This window comes from Dasypus novemcinctus, chromosome 18 (genome assembly GCF_030445035.2).
Source record: "Dasypus novemcinctus isolate mDasNov1 chromosome 18, mDasNov1.1.hap2, whole genome shotgun sequence".
NCBI lineage: Eukaryota > Metazoa > Chordata > Mammalia > Cingulata > Dasypodidae > Dasypus > Dasypus novemcinctus.
Genome location: NC_080690.1, coordinates 65097769 through 65124077, shown reverse-complemented (window position 1 = coordinate 65124077; position 26309 = coordinate 65097769). Strand labels below are relative to the sequence as shown.

At 46.5% G+C, this 26309-nt stretch overlaps 1 protein-coding gene across 3 annotated transcripts in view; it reads left to right on the top strand.

Moving 5' to 3' along the window:
• Nucleotides 1–17124, top strand: part of CEACAM20 (CEA cell adhesion molecule 20) — a 40316-nt gene extending 23192 nt beyond the window's left edge. The window contains exons 6-12 of one of the 3 annotated variants that reach the window (XM_012521755.4): nt 46–324; nt 2593–2707; nt 2890–2975; nt 8354–8415; nt 8752–8787; nt 9259–9372; nt 15618–17124. In XM_012521755.4, the coding sequence (XP_012377209.1) occupies nt 46–324; nt 2593–2707; nt 2890–2975; nt 8354–8415; nt 8752–8787; nt 9259–9372; nt 15618–15671 (746 nt within the window). In that variant the 3' untranslated portion in view covers nt 15672–17124. Of the gene's footprint in view, nt 1–45; nt 325–2592; nt 2708–2889; nt 2976–8353; nt 8416–8751; nt 8788–9258; nt 9373–15617 lie in introns of those variants that run through there. The other 2 variants (XR_009181612.2, XM_058280392.2) reach the window with 2 other exon arrangements.
• Nucleotides 17125–26309: the final 9185 nt, after the last annotated feature.

The following is a 26309-nucleotide window of genomic DNA, read 5'->3' as shown; positions in this document are numbered from 1 at the left end:
GGGGTGGAACTGGATAATTTGGTGATGTTTGGCCTCTGCACACAGATGGGCCGGACCAAGTGGACATCACCAGAGACCCGGCATCTGGGGCAGTCAGCGCCGTCGAGGCGGGGCTCGGCTCCAGCCTGACCCTCAAGTGTTGGGCTGAGGCCGAGCCGGTCGCCGAGTACCTCTGGAGCTTTGAACACAACGCCTCGGTGTCCGAGCAGGAGCAGCTGGTCATCGAGCCTCTGTCCTGGGAACACCAGGGGCTCTACACCTGCACGGCCGTCAACCCTCTGACCCGCTTGACCCGCTCTGCCTTGGTCCTGGTCACGGTGGTAGGTGAGTCCCGAGGTCCAAGTGGCTTTCCCAAGGCGGGCTGCAGCCAGCTGTTCTTCCCCTCCCACAGGCTGGAGTGCGGCCACAGTGTCCCATGCAATTCCCAAGCCCCGCCCCCTCACCCCCAGGCCCTCGAACCTCTACTTCCCGGCTGTGAGCCCTGGCAAACTGTCCTGACTGCTCTGAGCCTCAGTTTTCTGACTTGTAAATGAGGTTTAGGATGCCTGCCTTTCAGGGTTGTAGAGAATATCAAATAATGTTTATTTTATTTTTAAAGCCATCAATTTCTTTATTTTTTATTTATTTTTATTTCTCTACCCTTCCCTCTCCCCCTGTTGTCTGCTCTCTGTGTCCATTGGCTCTGTGTTAGTCTGTGTCTGCTTGCGTTCTTGTCAGCGGCACTGAGAATCTGTCTCTTTTTTGTTGTGTCATCTTGTTCTGTCAACTCTCCATGTGTGCGACGCCACTCCTGGGCAGGCTGCACTTTTTTTTTCACGCGGGGCAGCTCTCCCTACAGGGTGCACTCCTTGCATGTGCGGCTCCCCTATGCAGGGGACACCTCTGTGGCACTCCTTGTGCGCATCAGCACTGCACATGGGGCAGCTCCACATAGGTCACGAGGCCTGGGGTTTGAACCTGGACCTCCCGTGTGGTAGGCAGACACGCTATCAAGTGAGCCAAATCCGCTTCCCCAAATAATGTTTAGAAGGACAATTGTCAGGAGGCTAGCCAGTGAGGGAAGGAGGTGGGGGCAGCCAGCAACCATACAAAGAACAACTGGCCAGGGGTCTCTGCATTTCTGTCTCAGATTCTTGAGAGTGTGACAGAGTCTTGCTGTCAGCCAGAGATCACGTCCTGGCTCTAGTGATGATCTGCTGTGTGACCTTGGGTAAATTACTTAACCTCTTTGTGCTTCTGATTCCTTATCTACAAAATAAACATAATGGTTGTGTGTATGTTATAGGATTGTTGGAGAAATTAACATTTGTAACATTCTTAGTGCAGTGCCTGGCATATTGTGTTTGACACATAAGCAAATAAAATGACTCTTTATTGAGTCCTCACCGTGTGCTGGGACCAAGCCTTTCTGGATGGAACATCAGCAAACATTTCTTGGGTCCTCTCTGCCAGCCAGCTCTGAGATGCTCCTGTTTGTACCTCCATGGTGTAGAAAGAGAGGGACCCGGAGCCTCCAGCCCTTGTGCTGGGGCGTGAAACCAAGCTGGCCACTTAAGAGCAATGTTCTTAACTGTTGGCTGAGCAGAGCACCCAGTGTGGCTGCCCAAATGGCTCATTAGATCTTCAGAACAATCCTCTGGTCTGGTTAAGCGCATTTGATGGAGAGAGAAACAGGTTCAGAGCAAGAAGCAACCAGATCAGTTGATTCTCCTAGGGAGGTAGGATTTGTATCAGATTGTGGGGGGGTGGGGGGCTCTGGGCACGTAGAAAGAGCTTGGTAGATGGCACTTCCATCATCAGCAGCATCTTTCATCCTCATCGTCATCTTTCATCAAGCAACTATTACGTGCCAGGCACTGTGCTGGTACTTTTCCTTGTCATCTCATTTAATGCCTTCAAAGGCCTATTGGGCTAGGAGTTACTGTCCTCCTTTGGCACATAAAGAAATGGAGGCTCAGAGAATGAAACCGAGGCCATCTTAGTCCTGTGGCCCATTTGCCCCTTTGAGCAAGGTCCTGGGCAGAAGCGGGCTGACCAAGCAGCAGGCCCGTGTGAGTGCTGGCGCCTGGCCAGACGTTACACTCGGGGTCTCCTCCCCATCTCACAACACTTTGCAGATGAGGAAATGAAGTGCAGAAAGGGAAGTCGCTTGTCTGGGCACAATGCCAGAAAGCCTGGTTTCTGGCTGCCTGTTCCTTTGGCCAATGTCTCCCCTACAAGGCGGTGTGAAAGTCAAAGCCGGGCCTGACCTGTCATCCTAGTCAGCATTGACATCACGGCTGGCACTTACTGCTCGCTTCCCCTGGGCCTCAATGCTTTACATATATTAACATGCTTGGTCTTTCCAGCAACTCTGTGAAGTTGGTTCCAAGAGAAAATGGAAGCACAGAGAGGTCAAGTAGCATGCCAAGGTCACACAGCTGAAATTTGAATCCAGGCCATTTGACACCAGAAACTGCTGCCTCCCAGTGTCTGGAAAACAAGCGCTTCTCAAATGACACTGGAGATAAAACCAAAAGCTTGAAGATGGGGTTGGGGGCTGGGGTGAGGCTCTGCCAGGCCTGGGTCCTGATTCTTTCTCTCTCTGCCCAGGTCCCCAGTCCTCCCTCTCTGCAGGGGCCATAGCTGGCATCGTCCTTGGGGTCCTGGCTGTGATTGCCCTGGGCACAGGCCTGGGCTACTTCCTCTTCACCAGAATGGCCAGACGGTAATCCTGGGGTAGGGCAGGGGGTGTGTCCGGCAGAGGGGCCCCCACTTTTGGGGGTATGTGTTGCTGACCTTGGTGCTGAGTTGTGTCCTGGGTAATTTAGAGGGCTTGGGGCATGGGGTATTTGTAGAGCCTGTGGAGATGGCCAGAAGCACCAAAGAATGAGGACTTTGGGGTTTCAGGCCCTCAAGGAATACAAGAGAGGACCCCATCCAGAAGAAGGAGAAACCCACCTCTGAGGAGCATCACCCTGCCGAGTCCACTTCCAGTAAGTGACTCCTTAGCTGATCCTGGGGCAGCAGCAAGGGCTGGGGAAGAGGCTGTCATCGGGAACCCTGGCCTCCAGCCCCAACTCTGCCTCCGCTGTGTGACCTGGGCAAGCCCACACTTCTCTGGGCCTCAGTGTCCCCATCTGGAAAAAGGGTAAGAGCTGAGGGGCTCTGCCTGTTCCAACAGCACTTGGATGGCAAAACAGGACCACATGTGTCTCTACAATAGTAGTGGGAGACTTCAATACACCACTCTAAGCATTGGCTAGAATATCTGGGCAGAGGATCAATAAAGAAACAGAGCCTGAATTATATGATAAACGGACTAAACCTTATAGACATGCACAGAACATGGCATCCTCAAACAGCAGGGTATACATTCTTCTCAAGTGCACTTGGATTGTTCTCCAGGATACACTGTATGTTAGGTCACAAAGCAGATCTCCATAAATTCAACAAGATCAAAATTATACAAAACACTTCCTCTGATCATAATGGAATAAAGTTGGAAATCAACAACAGGAAGAAAAAGGGAAAATTCACAAACATATGGAGATTAAACAACACACATTTAATAATCAGTGGGTCAAAGAAGAAATTGTGAGAGAAATCAATAAATATCTCAAGACAAAAGAAAATGAGAACACAGTATTTCAAACCTATGGGATGCAGTGAAGGCAGTACTGTGAGAGAAATTTATAGCCCTCAATGCTTACATTAAAAAGAAGAAAGAGGTAAAATCAATGACCTAGCAACACAGCTGGAGGAACTAGAGAAAGAATAGCAATTTTTCCCCAGCAAGCAGAAAGAATGAAATAATGATCAGAGAATGACCAGAGCAGAAATAAATGAAATTGAAAGAAAAATATAGAGAGAATTAACAAAACCAAAGTTGGTTCTTTGAGAAGATGAACAAAATTGACAAGCCCTTAGCTAGACTGACAAAGAAAAAAAGAGAGAAGATGCAAATAAATAAAATAAAAATAAAAATGGAGGCATTACTACTGAACCCACAGAAATAAAGAGATCACAGGAGAATACTATGAACAAACTAGACAATGTATGAAATGGAAAACTTCCTAGGAACATACAAACAACCTGACACTGACCCTAAAAGAAATAGAAGACCTCAACAAACCAATCACAATTAAAGAGGTTGAAACAGTCATTAAACAACTCCCAAAACAAAAAGCCCAGGACCAGCTGATTTGACAGGTGAGTTTTACCAAGCATTCAAAGATTTAATAGCAATCTTACTCAAAGTCTTCAAAAAAACGGTGTAAGAAGAAACACTATCAAACTCATTCTATGTAGCTAATATTACCCTAATACCAAAGCCAGGTGAAGATATTATGAAAAAAGAAAATTACAGACCCATTTCTCTAGTGAATATGAATGCAAAAATCTTCAGCAAAATACTGACTAATCAAATCCAACAACACATGAAAAGAATTATTCATCATGATCAAGTTTTATAACAAGCATGTAAGGGTGGTTCAACACAAAAAAAATCAATCAGCATAATATAGCACATTAATAAATCAAAGAAGAAAAATCACGTGACCGTACTGATTGATGCAGAAAAGGCATTTGACAAAATACAGCATCCTTCCTTGATAAAAATTCTACAGAAGATATAAAAGATAGGAATTGAAGGGAAGTTTCTCAATATGATAATGCCTGTATATGAAAAACGTACAGCTAACATTGTACTTGATGGTGAAAGACTGAAAGCTTTCCCATTGAGATTGGGAACAAGACGAAGATGCCCACTGTCACCACTGTTGTTCGATATGTGCTAGAAGGTCTAGCTAGAGCAATCAGGCAAGAAAAATAAATAAAAGGTATTCAGATTGGAAAGGAAGAAGGAAAAGTTTGCTATTCACAGATGACATAATCCTATACTTAGAAAGTCCTGAAAAACTACAACAAAGATGCTAGAGCTAATAAATGATTTCAGCAGTGGCAGGATACAAGATTAATACATAAAATCAGTAGTGTTACTATACACTAGTAATGTGCAGTATGAGGAGGAAATCAGGGAAAAAAGTCCATTTATACTAGCAACTGAAAGAATCAAATATTTAGGAATAAACTTAACCGAGGATGTAAAGCACTTGTATTCAGAAAACTACAATACGTTGCTAAAAGAAAATTTTTGTATTCAAAAATAAATGGAAGAACATTCCGTACTCTTAGATTGGAAGCTAAATATCAAGCTGTCAATTCTACAGCTGATATACAGATTCAATACAATTCTGATAAAAATTCCACCAGCATTTTTTAAAGAAATGGAAAACACAATTATCAAATTTATTTGGATGGGTAAGGGGTCCCAAATAGGCAGAATTCTCTTAAAAAGGAAGGGTAAGGGGCCCCGAATAGCCAGAAATCTTTTAAAAAGGAAGAGTGAAGTTGGAGGACTCTCACTTCCAGACTTTAAATCATATTACCTAGCTATAGTGGTGAAAACAGCATGGTATTGGCATAAAGACAGACACATAGACCAATGGAAATGAATTGATGGTTCAGAAACAGACCCTCATATCCATGGTCAAGTGATGTTTTGCTTTGTTTTGCTTTGTTTTGTTTCATTTTGTATGGTCAAGTGATTTTTTGATAAGTCTGTCAATTCCACACAGCTGGGGCAGAACAATCTATTCAACCAATGATGCTGGGAGAACTGGATATCCATATCCAAAAGAAAGAGAGAGGACCCTTATCTCCCACCTTATAAAAAATTTAACTCAAAATGCATCAAAGACCTAAATATAAAAGCTAGAACCACAAAGCTTCTAGAAGAAAATCTAGGGAAACATCTTCAAGACCTGGTGGTAGGTGGTGGATTTTTAAACCTTACTCTGAAAGCATGAGCAATGAAAGAAAACATGCATAAATGGGACCTCCTCAAACTTAAATACTTTTGTGATTCAAAGGACTTTGTCAAGAAGGTGAAAAGGCAGTCCACTCAATGGGAGAAAATATTTGGAAACCACATGTCTAATAAGGGTTTGATTTCCATTCTATATAAAGAGATTATACAACTCAAAAATAAAAGAGCGAGCAATCCAATTTGAAAATGGGCAAAAGACTTAAATAGACCTTTTTCCAAGGAGAAAATACAAATGGCCAAAAAAGCACATGAAAATGTTCAATATCACTAGTTATTAGGTCAATGCAAATCAAAATGACAATGAGATATCATCTCACACCACACAGAATGGCCATAATTAAAAACAACAAGAAGTGCTGGAGAGGATGTGGATAAATAGGAACACTCCTTCACTGTTGGTGGGAATGTAAAATAGTGCATCCTTTGTGGAAGACCATTTGGTGGTTCCTCATGAACCTTAATGTACAATTGCTGTATGATCCAGCAATTCTTCTACTAGGAATATACCCAAAGAACTGAAAACTGTGATATGAGCAGACATTTGCACACCAATGTTCATAGCACTGTTATTCGCAATTGCCAAAGGATGGAAACAACCCAAGTGTTCATCAACGGAAGAATGGATAAACAAAATGTGGTATATACATATGATGGAATTCTATGCTGCAGTAAGAGGAAATGAAATTGGGACACATATGATAACATGAATGAATCTTGAAGACACTATGCTAAGTGAAATAAGCCAGACACAAAAGGACAATTATTGCATGGTCTCGCTAATATGAACTCAATACAACAAATAAGTGCATGGGGTTAAAACCTAGAGTATAGTTTATTAGGAGATAAGAGGAGGGCTGAGAAGGCAGCAGTTTTAATTAACTTGACTGTAAAAGTCTGGAAATGGATAGAGTTGATGGTAACACACAGTGAGTATAAATGGGGTTGTGGCTGAAAAGGCTAGTCTAGGGATGTAAATGTCAATTGAAAGAAAGCTAGAGAATAATCTAGGGACTGAATTATGTACGGAACCCAGAGGTGGATGAGAATTGTGGTTAATAGTACAAATACAAGAATGCCCTTCTATGGACTAGAACAAATGTATATCACTATTGCAAGGTGGTAAGAATGTGGAGAAGCATGGGAAAAATACAATTAATATAACCTATGGACTATAGTTAACAGCAGTACTGAAATATTCTTGCATCATTATTAAAGATGTACTGTGGTAATAATAGGGGGGTATGGAAAAAATATTACAAATGTATGCTATAGGCCATAGTTAGTGGTAATAGTCTGATGATATTATCTCATAATCTGTAATAAATGTTCCACAACAGTGCCGTATGTTGGTAAAGGGATGTTGTATGGGAATTCCACACATATACACGATTGTTTTGTATGTTCACAACTTCTCTAATAAAAACAAGTTTAAAAAAAAACAGGATAATGTGCTGCATCCTCTCCTTCCCCATGCTCAGAAAAGCTTGTGAATAGGATTCTGAATACAGAGCGCATCAATCCCAGCACTCCTTCCCGCTGAATCCACACCCAGCCTCACTGTCCATCTTGACCCAGTGCTTCCAGCACCTCTGCTGATGGAGGGGCTCTGACCAAAAGCAAATGAGGGAAGCGGATGTGGCTCAAGCGACTGAGCTCCCTCCTGCCACATGGGCGGTCCCTGGCTCCGTTCCCGGTGCCTCCTAAAGAAAACAGTGAGCTGGCACAATGCGCAGGCGTGGCAAGCTGATGCAACAAGATGACACAACAAGAGACACGAGAGGAATAACATAACGAGAGACACAACAAAAGCAGGGGACAGAGGTTCCTGGTGCCTCCTTATAAAGAAAGAAGTCGAGCAAGACCGAGCTGGCATGATGGGCAGGCATGGCAAGCTGATGCAACAAGATGACAGAACAAGAGACACATGGAGGGGAACATAATGAGAGACCCAACAAAGCAGGGAGCGGAGGTGATTAGGCGCCTCCCTCCTGCATCAGACTTCCTGGGTTCGGTTCCCAGTGCCTCCCAAAGAAATGAGGAAGACAAACAGACACAGCAAGTGCAAAACAACAAGGGGGTGGTAAGAAATAAATAAATAAAATAAATCTTTAAAAAAAAGCAAATGAAGCATCTCTGCCACCTCTGGCCAAGATCTGGAAGATTGGGCCTCACAAAATGGAAGGCTCTCTAGGACTGTCCAAGTCAGTTCCATATTACAGAGAGAAATCCAAGGCCAGGAAAGATAAAGGACTAAATCCAGTACCCACTAGAATTTCTGCCTTCACCCATGTCACCAGACAGCTGTTGCTAACGTAGAACTTGACTTCCTGGACATTCCTGGGTCAAACTCACTGAAATGTGATGGGAAGTCCTGGAGAGAAAGAAGGAAGCTTCTTCATGGGGAGACAGGTGCCCTAGGGAGACAACCCCTGCCCCCATGTCTCTTCCTAACTCCAGTCCTGGGCTGGGATTTGCTTTCTCTAGGCTGGCCAAAGCCCGTGAATGACAATGTTCCTGGGGTCCAAGAACAGGTCCGAGCCAAGAAGGTGAGTGATGCTCCCATGGATCTCTGGCCCTGCCTCAGCCTAGCATGGCCCCTTTCAAGGCTCACCTCTTGTGGGTGGGGGAGGCATGTTCTCCTGAGGACACCCAGTGCCAGCCTGGGTCTCCACTGTATTTCCTCATCTGCTATCTCTGGGGATTTTGACATCCTCCCTGGCTTTTCCATCTCTTTTCCTGACTTCTTGTTATTTGACAAGATCAAGAGCCTCTCTAGGAATCAGAAGTGATGTAATTGCCTCTATGGCTGAAGCAAACTTCCAAGGGGTGGTCCCACCCCAAGCTCCATGTCCTTTTCTCCGCCTTTTCTTTCCTCCCCCCAGATGCTGCCACCGGTTTCTCCAGAGCATTTTTATGAGGTATGTTGGCCCTGCTGCATTTGATTAAGGAAGCTGCAGAGAGAGTATGATCTGAGAATTTTCCATTTGACAAGCTTGAGAGACCATTTTGTCTAAACCATTCATTGTGCATCACAAGGTAGAGATGGGGAGAAAGTGGCTCAAGGTCTCACAAGGTACGGGGTTGCATTTTAATAGTCTGGCCTCTGTTTTGTTCCTTCTGCCACGGGGGCTTGGAATCAGATTGAGAATGAGATGGCACTGACCCAGCACTCACTGGGGTGAAATGGAGGTTTCAGAGGCCGTCATGTGAAAGAAGAAAGCCCTGGGTCCTAACTCCACCTCCACTTTTTGTTCTCTTTGTTGGTATCTAGGCAAATCCCTTCCTCTCTCTGCGCCTCTGAAGAGTACAAGTTAGCACCTTCCAGATGCTGTGATTCTAGGGCACTTTGGGAATGGGGGGTGATACCTGATCTCTCGGTTCACCTACAGATAGATCTGCCTTCAGCAACCGGTGGAAGCTGTTCTCGTGACCCTGGGAAGGTACTGCCCATGTATCCATCGGTCCCCCCTCGACCAAAAGGAAACATGGAGTCAAACTATCAGGTATTTTTAATACCATACTGAGTCTTTGGGCAGGTTGGGAGCTGTCACCAACCTACATTTTCCTCCCTGCCAATGAGTTTGTATGATAAACTAACAAGATAATTTCCCTTAAAAACCCCGTTCAATTCTATTCCCTTTCATCCCATTCCATCCCCTTCCATTCTGTCATTTTCTGGTTCATTTCATTTCATTGTCTTGCATTTCATTCTATTCCTTCCTTTCCACTCCATTTTATTCCATTCCACATTTTCCCATTGTATTTGTTTTCATTCTACCCTTTTCTATTCTATTTAACTTTACTCTGTATCTTCCTTTCTATTTCATGTTATTCTAATTATTTGTTTTCCATTCTATCAGTTGTATTCCATTTCACTCCATTCTTACACACTCCATTTCATTCTTCAGTTCCATTTATTTCTATAAAATTCTTTTTATTTCCTTCCCATTCCTTTCATTCCTATTTCTTTCCCTTCCATTCCTTCCCATCTCTTCCTATTTACTCTACTCTATCCCACTTCTTTGCATTCCATTCCATTCTACCCTATTTGATTTCATTACATTCCTTTCCATCTCTTTTTTTTTTTTTTTTACAAGCATAATCCAATATCTATTTTTGGAATTCATAAGCAATGCCAAACTGCTACAGGATTCTAGACAAAATTTTTTTAAATTATTTATTTATTATTATTTTTTTAAAATTACATTAAAAAAAATGAGGTCCCATTCAACCCCACCGCCCCCACCCCCCACTCCCCCCACTCCCCCCACAGCAACACTCTCTCCCATCATCATGACACATCCATTGCGCCTGGTAAGTTCATCTCTGAGCATCACTGCACCCCATAGTCAATGGTCCACATCATAGCCCAGACTCTCTCACGTTCCATCCAGTGGGCCCTGGGGGGATCTACAGTGTCCCGTAATTGTCCGTGAAGCACTATCCAGGACAACTCCATGTCCCGAAAACACCTCCACATCTCATCTCTTCCTCCCATTCCCCAAACCCAGCAGCCCCCATGGCTACCGTTCCCACACCCATTCCCCATTTTCTCTGTGGACATTGGATTGGTTGTGTCCATTGCACATCTATGTCAAGTGAGGGCTTAGATTCCACATAGGTACTGGATGCACTCCTCCCGCTTCTAGTTGTAGACACTCTAGGCTCCATGTTGTGGTGGTTGACCTTCTTCAACTCCATGTTAGCTGAGTGGAGTAAGTCCAATAAATCAAAGTGTAGGAGCTGAAGTCTTTTGAGGCTCTGGGCCTGGGTGTCATATTATCAGTCCAGAGATTCAAATCCCCTACATATATCTTAAACCCAGCACCCACTACAATTCCAATAAAGTAGCATGCAAGTCTTGTGAAAAGAGATCCCCTCTGAGTCCAATTCCATCACGCAGAAACACCAGCTCCAAAGAAGGGCCATCTGTCATGGCAGTGAACCCCTTCTGCCATGACCATAGAACCCGTGGGTCTCTTTATCCCTCAAAAGAACCAATACCTGGGGTTGTATCCATCTCTTTTTAATTTCACCCCTTCCCATTATTATCCACTTCTATTACATCTTATTCATTTTTATTTTTTTCCTATTAATTTGATTCCATTCCATTCATTTCTTTCGTATACGATTACTTTCTATTTTTTTCAAGTTCCCCTCCATGTCCACTCCATCATTTCATTTCATTTCCTTATTTTCCTTCCAATTCCACTCCATTCCTGCCCTTCCCATCCATATATTAAATCAATCCAATCCATTCTGTTTCCTACCACTCCATTCCTTTCTACCCAATTTCCTTAATTAGATTAATTGCTGGTTGGTTGCCTTTCATTTCATTCCACTGCATTCCATTTCTTCTTATTCTATAGATTTCTTTTCCATTCTGATCCTTTTCTTTCCATTCCCTTCTTTCTTTTCCCTTCCTTTCTTTACCTAATCCCCTTTCCCTTGCTTTCAATTCTATTTCACTGTTTTCCATTTCCTTCCACTCCGTTCTCTGCTGTTCTATTCCTTTTTCATTCCTCTCTAATCTATTCAACTCTGCTTTCTATTCCACTCTCCACCATTCATTTCTATTCTCTTCATTTCATTTCATTCCATTCCACTTGTCTTCATTATTTTCCATTCCATAATTTTTATTTAACTTATTTTCAAATTCTTTCTCTCCACTCCTTTTAATTTCACTTAAATTCTTCCAATTTCATTCTCTTATATTTTATGCCATTGCATTCAATTTCATTCAGTTCTGTTTCATTATTTTGGATTCAATGAATTCCATTCCATCCCCTTTTCATTCTTTTCTTTTTTCAAAAAAGATTTATTTTTAAAAAAATTTCTCACCCCCTCCCCCTGCAGTTGTCTGCTCTCTGTCCATTCACTGTGTGTTCTTCTGTGACTGCTTCTATCCTTATCAGAGGCACCGGGAATTGGTATTTCTTTTTGTTGCATCATCTTGTATCAGCTCTCCGTGTGTGCAGCACCATTCTTGGGCAGGCTGCACTTTCTTTCGTGCTGGGCGGCTCTCCTTATGGGGCACACTCCTTACACGTGGGGCTCCCCTACACGGGGGACACCCTGCATGGCATGGCACTCCTTGCGCGCATCAGCACTGTGCATGGGCCAAATCCACACTGGTCAAGGAGACCCGGGATTTGAACCATTGGGCCAAGTCTGCTTCCCCCTTTTCATTCTTCTCAATTCATTTGTTTCCATTCTTTAATTCCACAGTTTTCTTTAATTTATTACTTCCCCATCATTATTCTGTTCTTTTTCTTTTTCATCCTGTTGCTTCCCTTTCCATTTATTTCCTTTCTACTTTTCTCCATTTCATTCTATTCTACTCTTTTCTAATCCAATACTCCAGTTCCATACTCTTCTATTCCTTTCCTTTCCTACCTTTCCTTTTCATTCCTTTCCTCTACAATTTTCCTTTTCATTCAATTCCTTTCATTTTACCTTTATTTTGACACCACCACGTCACTTATTACACCCCATCCTGTCTTTAATTTACATTGTATTCCTTTCTGCCTTATTCTATTCCATTTCACTCCATTCCATTTATGCCTTACTCGTACCCTTCAGTTGCATTGCCAACTAATTTATTGCTTTTAATTCTTTCCTTTACAACCAGTTCATGGCAAGCTTGCATACCAAACTGTAAAATGGTGCTAAATTAGAGATAGGAGTCACAATCAGGAAAAATATTTTTAAAATAGTGGGAGGTTAAGGTATGAATAAAAAGTAGAAATATATTGGAACTACCTGATGTTTGTCCCTATTCTTCTGATCTTTCTTTAAGCCTTCTAGTGGCCAAATAAAGAAGAAAAAAATATGACCAGTTACATCATCGAAAAGGAAGAAAAGTATTAACTCATCTAGGTAGAAACAGAACTTACAATAGCAAGCTCAGACAATACAAACGATGGCTACCTCTTCTAAGAACTAGTGAGATTGCTTCAGAGAACCCAAGTGATAACATTCCTGCTGTCAGGATTAGCAGGATTCTCCCCAGTGTCCAGGGAAGGACTCTAGACTCTACACTCAAGGAGACAGTGACCAATCAGACTTTATCTAAAGGAAGTAGAGAAGGGAAGCCAGAACAGGGACTTAAATCCATGTCCTGTGGATAGAGATAAATGGGGTAATTGGGCTTTTAAAAGAGAAAGTTTAGGGACATAGAACTCCAATAAAGTATTGGCTTCAGGAAGAGGGGCAAACATGTCCCTCGTTGTTCCAGAAGGCAGGTAAGAGTACCCTGGGGATAGACTTTGACCCAACTGATAGGTAAGCCATTTTCCGGAGATGTGAACATCCCATGTATTTTAGCCAGGCATTTTGTTGTTGTTTGTTTGTTTTGAGGTATTGGGAACGGGTATTGAACCCACGACCTTGTATGCAGGAGGCTATTACCCAACCACTGAGCCACATCGGCCTCCCTGAGTTAGCTCCCTCACCTGTTTGCTGCTGGTTGTCTGCTTGTTGTTTTTGCTAGTCATTTTTGCTCATTGTCTACTTGTTTTTGCTTTTTGTTTGCTTATTATTTTTGCTCATTGTCTGCTTGTTGTTTTTGCTTGTAGTCTGTTTTTTTCTTTAGGAGACACTGGGAACTGAACCCGAGACCTCCCATGTGGGAGATGGGCACTCAACTGCTGGAGCCATATCTGCTCCTAGTTAGGCGTTTTTAATATTAAAAAAGATAAGCCCTCTTAATGCAGCTCAGATAAAATGGAGATTGAGAGAACATTGGGGAATCTCAGATAGCTCAATATTAGATAGGATTGCTGGGCCTCATTGGGCTGGAATGTTATCAGGAAGCTGCTCTCTCTCATCACATGGTTTCTCATTTTTAAAATAATCTCTGGATTTGTTCTCATTCTTCTCAAATCCAGATTGGATACCCATGCAAGTCTCCTAGTCAGTGCTTCTTCATAACTTCAGATTATATAAAACAACATCCTATAACTACAGTTTAAATGTTTCTAGGTTCAGGTGAGGAGAATCACATTGGCTCAGCTCATTGGATAGATTGTATTTAGATCTGTCAGCTCTCCAATCAGCTGTGAACTGGTACAAACTCAGCCACTTGGGCCCTTCTCTTCCTCAGGGTCTGGGGAGAGGAGACACGTTTGTTATTTTTCATCAGTGGGGCTAAAGCCCTCCCCAGAAATCCCACCCAGTATAGAAATTCCACCCAGTAAACTTCCTCTTATATTTTCTTGGTCAGAATGGTGTCATAGGGCGCTCCTTGTTGCAAGGGAGGCTGGGAAAGTGAGTTGTAGCCTTCCTAAAGTCGCCAAGAGAAGCAGGCAATGGAGAAGTATGGGTAAGAGTGTTAGGTCAGCCGACTCAGTGTTTGCTACATTCTGGAGGGATGAGAAGGGGCCGTCCAATTAAGGGATCGGGATGGAGCATTCCGAGTTGAGGGTTATCAAATGAAAAGGCCCCAAGGTGAGTGTTTTTAGTTATCTTTTGCTGCATAACAAATTGCCACAAACTCAGGAACTTGAAATAACATACATTTATTATCTCTGTTTCTGAGGGTCAGAAGTCCAGATACCACTTAGATGGATCTTCTGCAAGGCTGTAATCACGTGTCAGTCAAGGTGTGGGTCTCATCCGAGACTCAGCGAGGGAACGATCCACGTCCAAGCTCACGTGGTTATTGGCAGCAGCCAGTTCTTGCAGGTTGTCAGGCTGAGGACCTCAGCTTCTTACTACTGTCACCAGGAGGCCACCCTCAATCCCTTGCCTTGTGGCCCTTTCTGTAGGCAGTTCACAACATTGCATCTTGCTTCTTCAAAGCCAACACAAGTCACCGTGTTATGTGACAGAATTGCATACATGTAATCATGTTCATCCTGTCATCTCGGCCATAGTCTGTTGGTGAGGAGCAAGTCGTGGTCCTGCCCACACTCTTTGGCAGGAGGTTGCATAAGGGCATGAGTACCAGGAGGCAGACCCTAAGGTCTGCCCACCACTGAGGGGAAGTACATGGGCCATTCTGTTACCAGATTTTATTTAGGTTCTTGACTTATGTTGTAGAAATGAATTTCAAGAGTATGTTGGGTGAGTTAGGCCAGAAATTTATTCAGATAGGGAGGGAAAAGAAATGGGAGAAAATAACAGACTAGGGGTCCCAAGTAGAGAGGAAGGGGATGAAAAGTGATAAAGAGGGCTGATTTACAGGATACAATGCCCCGTTATAGATTATAAATGCCCAGGTTTACTTGCATGGCCTCATGGCGAGAGAGCACATGAGAGAGGGAACTCAGGCCTGGCGCCACTTTTTGAACTGTTAATTATCCCACCCCTTTGCTAGTGGCAGGGGAGGAGTTCCAGCTGTTCCTCACTTTGATTGCTTATTTCTCCCATCAATCTCCCAGGAGGGCCCAACAATAAAGTCCTTGGGGAATGTCTGGAACTTCCCCTGGCTTCTGGAGGAATCTTCTTCTGAGTGGCAGAATCTTGGGGAGGGTCTTCCAGCAGCCATCTTGGGGTATTGATGTCCACGTGGACTTCTTGCCAGGTTCCAGATCTGTCTATTGATTCCCTATCTTACTAGCCTGCTTCAATTCCAGGAACAAAGGGGTGCCAGCACAACTGAAGCGCAGTGAGGAAGGATGAAGATCTCAGGAATTTCCGAGGATGGGGAAGGGGAATGCTAGAGTGTTTGGGCCCTAGACTACAGTGAGTAGACCAGGAGGGCCCACCCAGCAATTGGAGCTCAACTTTTCTCTTTGTTTAACAGGTACTTGTGAATCCAGAGTCCAGCATTTACAGCCACATCAGCTCCCAAGCCTAGTGGAAGCAGAGATCCTCTCTCCACAAATCATAGAGAAATCATGTTCAATCATATATTCAATGGAATACAATGAGTGCTTACTGTAGTCCAGCTATTATCTGTCACCTTTGTAGACCTTGTGTTGTTCTGTTTCAATGTGTTTTGTCCAAGCTCTTGGCCCTGGCTCTCACCAACTACTCATTTCTTAAAAAAAAAAAAAAAGAGGTGGGGGGTGGGGGGAAGGGATGGAGGTGAAAATGGTTGTCGTTGACCTAGAATTAAAGGTCCAAGGTTCAAGACTCTGCCACTGGGCATGCCATGACTACATCTACACGGATGGTGAACACTGTGACGAAGGAGAAGCAGAAGTCGGAGTTAACGTCAGGCGAGCAGGGGAAGTATCCTGTGGTCAGACAAGCAGTGGCTTTTTGAATCATGGTACAGGATAAGGAAGATGGAGTTCTTAAGAAATGACAGGAGAAAACATGGAAGGAAGCGGGGCTCTGGCTTCTGGAGGGGATGGGCTTCAGGTGCTAAGAATCCCCGGGGGACAGGCAACCATGTCAAGAAAGGAGCCCTTTCCAGGCCATCTCTGAACGCCTCCAGGGGACCCTGTGGAGGGAAAGCATCACATGCCCCATGTTCTGTTTGTGAGTAACCCTTCTCCACCCCTTTCCTTCTCCAGCTGGCTTAATTATTTTTCTCTTGGTGTGAACTGAATTCCAGTGCTTGGCCTTAAATAGCAACAAGCTTTTCTCATTTCTGTCAAACAAATCTTACTGATATAAAATATACCTCCCCATAACTGTAGAAGAGCAAATACATTTCTGCATCATAAAACTCTTTGTAACTCTTATTTCTAACAACAGATTCCAATAAGCCCCCAGGATTTCAGTGAATGTTGCCGAATTCTGTGAAATCATCCTTTAATTTCTGAAATGTCTGTCCTCCTGATCAGGTGTTTTATTTAATAATATATTTCCCTAAACCCAATGATGATAGGATAGAAGGGAGGGAAAGGGAGGGAGATTTTGACTGACAAGGGCGTCAAGGAGCTTTCTAGGGGAGGCAGAAACACTCCATCTTTTGATCTGGACGGTATTACAGATGTAAATGTCGGTAAAAAGTCATTGAGCCGTAGCCTTAAGCTTAGTGTGTTTACCGTATCTAAATTATATCTCAACAAATATTTAAAGTAAAAAAAATAGTGCTTAATACTTGCAAGACAACTGTCAAACGTGAAGAGGTGCATTAGCCTTCCATTGTCTTCTGTTGGTTTGGGAAGTAAAATGTAAAACATAAAATATTAAACATAAATCAATAAAAATTTTAGAGTTTTAAAATCGAAAACCTGTGTGTAGGGTGACTTAAGGGTAGGCCAAGATTTCTTAAATAGGTGTACAAAGCAATCACCTCAAAAGAAAAGTTTTATTGTTTTTATCTTTCATATTAAAGATCTATTACCTACTTTGAATATATTTTGTGTACATTTTATGTATGGGGAGGTCACGGTTCATTTCCCCCACATACAACGGAATACTCCACAGCACGGAGAAAGTTCTATAGCATGGATGAATTTCAACAACCTAAAAGTGAGTAAAAGAAACCAAGCACAACATTCATACTGTCTGATGACACTTATATAAAATACAAAAGCAAGCAAAACTAAATTATGCTGTTAAAAGTTGTGGCAATGGTTACCCTTGGGGGTTAGTTATCAAAGGTGTTTGAGGGGGTCTTCTGGGTGCTTTTCTGCTGTTTCTTGACCTGGGTTCTGGTTACATGAGTCTACTGATTTGTGAAACTGAATCACATTAGAGCTTAACTTGATCATGTACTCATTATCTATCTATCTATCTATTTACTGTAACACTTATACAATGTAAACCCATTTTCACCACTGTCAAGCATACAATTCGATGGCATTAATTACATTCACAATGTTGCGCTACCATCATCACCATCATCCACCAAAACTTTTCCATCACTCCATACAGAAAATCTGTACCTATTAAGCCTTGATCCCCCATTCTTCCTCTCCACTGCCCTTGCTAACCTGTAATCTGCTTTCTGCCTCTATAAATTTGCATATACTAGTTATTTCAAATAAGTGAAATCATACAAGAGCTGTCCTTTGTGTCTGGCTTATTTCACTCAACATAGTATCTTCGAGGTTCATCCGTGTTGTAGCATGTATCAGAATTTCATTCTTTTTTATGGCTGAATCTGAATAATATTCCATTGTATGGATATACCATATACTATATTTTGTTTATTCATCTGTTGATGGACATTGGAGTCACTTCCTTTTGGCTATTGTGAATAATGATGACATGAGCATTGTGTACAAATATTTGTTCAAGTCCTTGCTTTTAATTCTTTTAGATATATACTTAGGAGTTGAATTGCTGGGTTGTATGGTAGTATTATATTTAACTTTTTGAGAAATCACCAAACTGTCTTCCACATTGCACTATTTTCCCTTCCACCAACAGTAAACAAGGGTTCCTATTTCTCTGCATCATCACCAACAAATGTTATTTTGTTTTTTTAAAAAAGATTTATTTGTTGCCGCCTTTCTCCGCCCCTCCTCCCCTTCCAGCCCCCGCCACCCTTCCCGCCAGTCCCGCCCATATTACCAACCTACAATCTGCCCTCTTCCCCAGTAACTGCTTACCTCAGGTCTATCCATCAGCTTCAGCCTGTCCACAGCCGCCCCTTAGCCAACCCTCCCTTCATCACGCCCCTCCCTCTACCCAACCCTATATAGCTAAGTGTACTTCCGTAATAAAGCAGACCTGTTCTTGCGCTTAAGCGGTCTCCGTGGTTTTTTCCCCAACCGCGCGTCCCCCACGCCTGGAGAACTGGTGCTTCCTTTTGGAGCACCCCCCGCCGGCGGTTCGGCAGGAGCAAGCCCTCCCCGACTCTTGGGCCTGAGCGAGGACGAGACCCTCACGCTCAGCAACAACTGGCGCCCAACGTGGCAGCTCCTCCCCCGGCCCCTCTCTGCTGCTGCTGCTGCTGTGATCGTCCTCCTCTCCAGGTAGGGACCCCTCGCCCGGACGAGCCCCAAGGGACCCCTCGCCGTCATCCCGTCCCTATCCCGTCATGGGCGCCTCTTTGTCATTGCGTCAGGCGCCGCAAGTCAGGGCCCTCGCTGCCCTGCTCGATGCCAATGGAGTCCGCGTCTCCTTGCGGCAGCTTCAAAAGTACTGGGATCTCTTGCTCCCCTTTAATCCGTGGCTCGCCACCTGCCAACTCTGGAGCCCAGACACATACTCGCGACTCATAGATCGAGTCACCTCTGCCATGGAGCACGAGAAACACACCTTCCCAGCAGGCCTCTTACCCGTTCTCGTTGCCATTCTCGCTTGTCTCCTTGGCGCTCCGACCGAAGCCGTTTATGAAGCTTCTCCCAAACGGCCTCTAGACTGTGATCCCGATGAGTCTGCTGACACTGACTCTCTGTCTAACCAACTTGCTGCTGCTCTCGAGCGCGAACCTCCCCACCCGAGCTCCCCGCAGCACACAGAAACCACTCCTGCCGCTCCCCAAGATGGCGAACTTCCGCCTTCTTCCCCCACTTCTGCCCAAGATGGCGCACATCCGGCTTCTTCTCCACCGGTGTCCTCCTTCTCCCGCCTCTACCCGCCTCTTCCTGCCCAGTCAGCATCCGGTTCGGGCCCGGAAACTGCATGGTCGCCATCTTCCGCTAAACCGGAAACGCCCCTCGCGCCATTTTGTCCGCTGCCGGATGTGGCTGCTCCGCCATCTTGGCCGGCGCCTGGAAGGGTCCCGCCGCCATCTTGTTGTCGCCCGGAAGCCGCTAAGCCGCCATTTTCTCACCCGTGTTCCGCTTATCCCTTGCCGCCGCTGTACGGCAATAGTCCTTCACCTGCCTTGGCTGCTCCATCGGTCCCCGGTGCCACACCTTCTCAAACCCCTCAGCTGTATCTGCTGAATCCGCAGCCTACGCCACAGCGACCCCAAACTTGGCTACCCTTTACAGCGGAAGAGGTCAGAACCCTCCGCAAAGCTGTAAAGGAAGACGGAATTGGCAGCCCTTATGCACAGCAACTACTTGAAGAGTTGGGGACCCAACTCGTTCTCCCATATGACTGGATTGCACTAGCCCATGCCATCTTAACGCCGGGTCAATTCATTGAATGGCACGCCCATTACCAAGCGGCTGTTGACCGGCAAATCGTGGAAAATGCCCAAGCCGGCGTCCTCGATCCCTCTGATGCATACACGGGCACCAACAATTATGCAAACCCTCGTTCTTATCTCGAAATTGACCCAGGGTTTTGGCACCGGGTAAAAGTCCTCATCCAGCGGTCATTCTCTCTAGTTTCCACCAAGCAGCCCACCAAGCTCGCGCAGCTGCTTCAGGACTCCAATGAGACCTTCCCAGCATTTGTCGCCCGCGTCCTGGAAGCTTGTCAACGGAAAATTTCCAGCGAGGATGCCCAATTTGCGTTAGCCAAAGAGTTAGTCATTGACGGGTGCCTTGCACTGTTCCGGGCCGTAGTCCTTCCCATACGCGACAAGGCTCTGCACGAATGGGTCCTTGCTTGCCGTGACGTCGACCCACAAGTCAAAACACTCACTACTGCCCTTGCCTCTGCCATGGCTGTTTCATCCGGCCCCACTTCTGTCTGCTTTCGGTGCGGCCAGCCCGGTCACTTCATCCGCGAGTGCTCCCAGCCAGGTCCAGCGCCTCGCTCAGACCCGCCGTTGCGACGGCCAAGGGGCCCTCCTACGCCATGTCCGCGTTGTGGGAAAGGATATCACTGGGCCCGCGACTGCCGTGCCGCCCAAGGTTCCCAGCAGCCTTTAAACTCCCAGCGGGGCAGGCCTCAGCCCCACCCTCAAGAGGCCCCCAGGAGAATTCCCAAGCCATAATGTGGACAATGCCCATCACGCGCCGCCAGAGACCCTCATTAGAACTTAAAATCGATGGGCAATGGCTCGATGGGCTCCTGGATTCTGGCGCTGAAGTTTCCTGTGTTCCCTTCGAAGTCGCTGCGTTCAATCACTGGCCCCTAGAAACCGGCCCTCAAGTCATCGGCACCACGGGAGCCGCTACCTCCTGGAAAACGTCCCAGCCTCTGCATTGGAGCGACCGGGAAGGCCATGAAGGCCAAATTCGCCCACTCGTCCTTTCGTCTGTCCAGACCATCTTGTGGGGGAGAGATGTCCTCAGCCAGTTAAAAGCCCGAATCACCACAGAAGCCTTCTCAGCTGCGCTGTCCCCCCCCCTTCTAGGGGCCACTGCTCCCATCTCAAAACCTGACCCTATCCCTCTGGAATGGGACACAGAGGAGCCCATCTGGGTCGAGCAGTGGCCCTTGCCAGCTCACAAGCTGCAAGCTCTCTCTGCCCTCGTCAAAGAGCAGCTACAAGCAGGGCATATAGAGCCGTCCACTAGTCCCTACAATTAACCAGTCTTTGTCATTAGCAAGAAGAACACCGGCAAATACCGCCTTCTCCACGACCTCCGTGAGATCAACAAACATATTAAGCCTATGGGGTCACCTCAACCAGGATGCCCGCATCCCACCACAGTCCCCCAGCATTTTCATGCGGCAACCATCGACATCAAGGACTGCTTTTTCTCTATTCCTCTTCACCCCCGGGACTGTCCGAGATTCGCATTCACGGTCCCACGCATCAACAACCAAGGCGCAGCTCAGCGATTTCAGTGGCGCATATTGCCCCAAGGCATGCGCAACAGCCCGACTATGTGCCAACTGTATGTCAACCATGCTGTTGAGCCGCTGCGCTCCAAGTTCAATCCGGAGCACACATACATTCTCCACTACATGGACGACCTCCTTTTAGCAGCGAGCTCCAGTGCGCTCCTCAATGATCTGCTCTCGGCAATAATAACGAACCTCTCCAGCCTCGGGCTTACTGTGCAGTCTGACAAAATAAACCTCCAGCCTCCTTTTCAATTCCTAGGCTTTCATTTTCATCGGTTTATCCAGCCCACAAGCCCAAAAATCCACCTCTCTCCGAGGATGAGCTCCAACAGCTCTGCGGGCAAATCAATTGGCTTCGCTCGGCGCTTCCCATCACAACAGCGCAAATGCAGCCTCTCTTCGAGCTTTTGCAGACAAGGGACAGCCCTCCAACGGCGACCACTCGCAGCATCATCATCACTCCTGAGGCTCGAGAAGCCGTCCAACAAGTCAGCGCCGCCCTGCAACAGTGTCGCCTAGAGCGGTTCTCCCCCACTCTTCCAATCTTGGCTTTAGTTCTGCCAACGCCAATCACTCCCACAGGTCTCTTGTGGCAAGATGGCCCTCTCCTTTTCCTGCATACGTCAAAGAGCAAACTCCCGAAAATCTGCCCTTTTATAAGGGCCTGGATCGCGTTGGCCACTGACTTAGTACTTCTCTCCATACAAACGTATGGCATCCCGCCACACACCATTGTTTGGCCTTTAGATGCCAAGGAAGTTACCTCCCTCATCATGAACAATGCCCAAATGCAAAGCCTAGTAGAGCTCTTTCGCTGCTCCTTTGACAACCACTATCCTCATCACCGATTGCTGCAGGGAATGTCTCAATTGGCGTTTTCCAACCCGTTCCGTCCATTGCCCGCACGGAACCCGATCCCTTCTGCTATCACTGCCTTCACAGATGCCTCAAAAACGGCGTTTGCTGCCATCATATACACTCCTGGGAATCCTGAGCCACGGCAACTGCTGTTCGCAAATGACTTTTCTGTTCAAGTGGGAGAGCTTCTAGCCGTTGCTGCAGTCCTTAACCTCCACCCAAACCAGTCTCTCAACATCTTCACTGACAGCCTATACACCCTTCAAGTGTGCCGCAGCCTCCCGCTTGCCACTTTCTTACCGAGTGACTCAAACATTGACCGAGCGCTCGCCTTCGTACAGCGACTGCTTGAGGCGAGGCAGCAGCCTTGGTTCATTGCTCATATTAGAAGCCATTCTGGCCTACCAGGACCGCTGGCTCTAGGGAATGACCTCGCTGATGCTTCTGTGTCCAGCCGCCAGGTAAACCCAGTCCTCCTCCATGAAAGCCCTGCCGACGGGCCGTGACTTGGAGACTTTGTTAATCAAGCCAAGCTCCTGCATTCCCAATTCCACTTCTCCGCGCTGTCCATCCGGAAGCTCTTTCCAGACCTTCCCATTGAAACTTGCAAACACCTTGTGCGCGCGTGCCGGACTTGCGCGCCATTGTTGCCACTTGGGCCTTTGCAGCCTCAGGGTGTTAACCCCCGCGGCCTCCGCCCAAACTCGAGATGGCAATTAGATGTCACTCATGTCAGCGCCTTCGGCCGCCTCAAATATCTTCATGTGGCAATTGACACCTTTTCGCATCTGTGCTATGCAGTTCCTCTTGCGGGGGAGAGCGCCAAACATTGCATCAACGCGCTTCGCCAAGCTATTCTGTTCATGGGAATTCCATGGGATCTCAAGACAGACAACGGACCAGCATATCACAGTGCCGCCTTCGCCAGCTTCGTGCAGATGTATCACATCACGCATCATTTTGGCATTCCATACAATCCACAGGGGCAAGGAATTGTCGAGCGTACTCACCAACAGCTCAAGCTACTCATTCAAAAAGAAAGGGCCTCCTCTCCCCACAAGGCCCCCGTTGACGTCGTGACTGCCTGCCTCATTCATCACAATCTCCTAACCTTCGATGACCATGGACTCTCCCCCACCCATAAACACTGGGGACCCATGTGGCAGCCCTCGCAAGTTCCCCTCGTCCATTGGAAAGACCCTGCCACAAATCGTTGGCAAGATCCAGCTCCCCTCCTAGCACAGGGGAGGGGCTTTGCTTGCGTCTTTCCAGATTCTGAGCCGCAGCCGCTCTGGGTTCCTGGGCGTTGCATTCGGCCCGCCACTGACCCGTTAGTTCCACCGAACGATCAGCACCCTATGCCTTCGGTGAGAGATAACATTGACAGTGGATACGGCCCAGAGGTCGCCCCGTTCACCCGGATCCAGCACCAGCCATCATCAAGGAACGCCCCTTCTTAAAATGTTTCAGACCCTTACCCCGCTCTCCTTACCCCCCTCATGCTGCCCGCTCGCCAAGTGTGGAGAGCGAGGAGTTTTCTCCACAGATGCCGCACCATCAGATGATGCCTCTACACAGCCTCGCAGCCGTTCTCTTCGTCCTGGCTTCCCTCGCTCTCCCAGCCGCTGCCAACCCGAGTCACCAGCCCTTCAATTGGACCCTCTCCCTCTGGCAACAAAAAAGGCTCCTCGCCTCAAACGTAACCGCCTCCGCCCCCTCTTTCACTACTGATGTCGCCAACCTCACTGGACGCACGAACCTTCCGTCTTATGAGTGGGGGGGACACAACCCCGCTGCCACAGGTTTCTCCACCTACTCCAGACCGCACGCCTATAGCTTCTTGTCTTCCTCTCCTTACTTCTCCCCAACTACTCCTCCCCCTCGGGCGAGGGGTACAGGGGCATCACAGGCCCGTTTCGCTGGCAAGGCTCGGTGCGCGCCAGGCGCCGGCGTGCGCCGACCCTAATGGCGGGCACATGCATCCTGGCCAGATGCTATGCTGTCCGCTCACGACCGGCCGGTCCTCGTGGTCTCCCCCCACCCCTCGTCTTATCCCCGTGCCCGTCCCTATAACCTCCTTTTCCTCCTACTCTTCCTCCTAATCCTTGTCTTTTGTTGCTGCGCACGCCGAGCCATTCACACCCACCGTGCGCACCAAAACTTGTTGCTTCAATTTCTTTTTAAAACAAAAGGAACAATTGTTGCCGCCTTTCTCCGCCCCTCCTCCCCTTCCAGCCCCCGCCACCCTTCCCGCCAGTCCCGCCCATATTGCCAACCTACAATCTGCCCTCTTCCCCAGTAACTGCTTACCTCAGGTCTATCCATCAGCTTCAGCCTGTCCACAGCCGCCCCTTAGCCAACCCTCCCTTCATCACGCCCCTCCCTCTACCCAACCCTATATAGCTAAGTGTACTTCCGTAATAAAGCAGACCTGTTCTTGCGCTCAAGCGGTCTCCGTGGTTTTTTCCCCAACCGCGCGTCCCCCACGCCTGGAGAACCGGTGCTTCCTTTTGGAGCACCCCCCGCCGGCGGTTCGGCAGGAGCAAGCCCTCCCCAACTCTTGGGCCTGAGCGAGGACGAGACCCTCACGCTCAGCTACATTTATTTATCCCCCCTCCCCACCCCCCATTTTCTGCTCTGTGTCCATTAGCTGTGTGTTCTTCTGTGTCTGCTTGTATTCTCATTAGGTGGCTCTGGGAACCGATCCTGGGACCATCTGGAGTGGGAGAAAGGCGATCATTCTCTTGCACCACCTCAGCTCCCTGATCTATCGTGTCTCTTACTCTCTCCTCTGTGTCTCTTTTTATTGTGTCATCTTGCTGAGCCAGCTCTTCACATGGGCCAGCACCCTGCACAGGCCAGCACTCTGTGTGGGCCAGCTTGTCTTCACCAGGAAGCCCTGGGCAATGAATTCTGGACCTCCTATATGGTAGATGGGAGCCCAATCACTTGAGCCACATCTGCTTCTCTGTTATTTTCTTAATAGCCATTCTAATGGGTGTCAAGTTATATCTCACTGTGGTTTTGATTTGCTTTTCCCTAATGAACAATGATTTGAGCATCTTTTCATGTGATTATTGGTCCCTGGTATGACTTCTTTGAATAAATGTTGGGGTTGGGTCAAGTTCATTTTTCTGAAAATTGGGTTGTCTTCTTTTTGAGTTTAGGAGTTCTTTATGTATTCTGGATATTAAATCCTTTTCTGATATAGGGCTTCCAAATATTTTCTCCCATTTCCTTTGAGGCACAAAAGTTAAAGATATTTTATAGGAGTGAGAGATGAGTTGGCATTAACTACATTAGAGATAGGCTACTTGAAATATATGGGATTGAAACTAGTGTGAAGGAGCACATATATACTGTTAGAGGTTCCCCCTCACTAGGTTTGCAATAATTAACAAGCTATGACTCAGTTCCCCATGACATGCATTGAGGAAGGACAGACCCCCTCTCCCAAAGGAGCACACCATGGCTTACATGCAAGAAAGCCTGGCACTTCCCACAAAGGCTGAACAAAGAAACCATGTGGAGACAGGAGCAAAGTGAGATAGAGACCTTCACCCCCTCCAGATCAAAGCACCATCAGCTCCTCCAGCATTCCAAGAATGCGTAACTCCCAAACCCACTACCCTCTAGCCAGACAAGGGAAAAAATTCCCCTCTAGGGCTTCCTATTGGCCCCTGCACCTTACTTGAACCCTCAACCCACCCCCCCCCCCACTGGCTATCATTTCCCTGCCTAGGAATGTACAGTATAAATTCATATTCCCCCTTTCCAGCGGCAGGATGAAGTCTATTCTTCAGACCCCCTCTGTTGGGAGAACTTCTCAATAAACTTTCTTCCAGCAATCATCAGTCCTCACATCCTAGTGAGCATCACTTTTCTCCAACATTTACATACACATATATATTTAAGAACTGGATATACAGGAAAAGGAGATGTTAGGACCCAAGTACCTCAAGCTCCAAGTAGTCATGTTGTGTTTAGTAAACAATGATTATAGTTGAAAGTAGGAGCTAAGAGAACCATGAGGTGTTCTAGGTCTGTGTCTGGACTACCTAAGACTCATAGATATTAAGTAATTAACTCCCAAGTA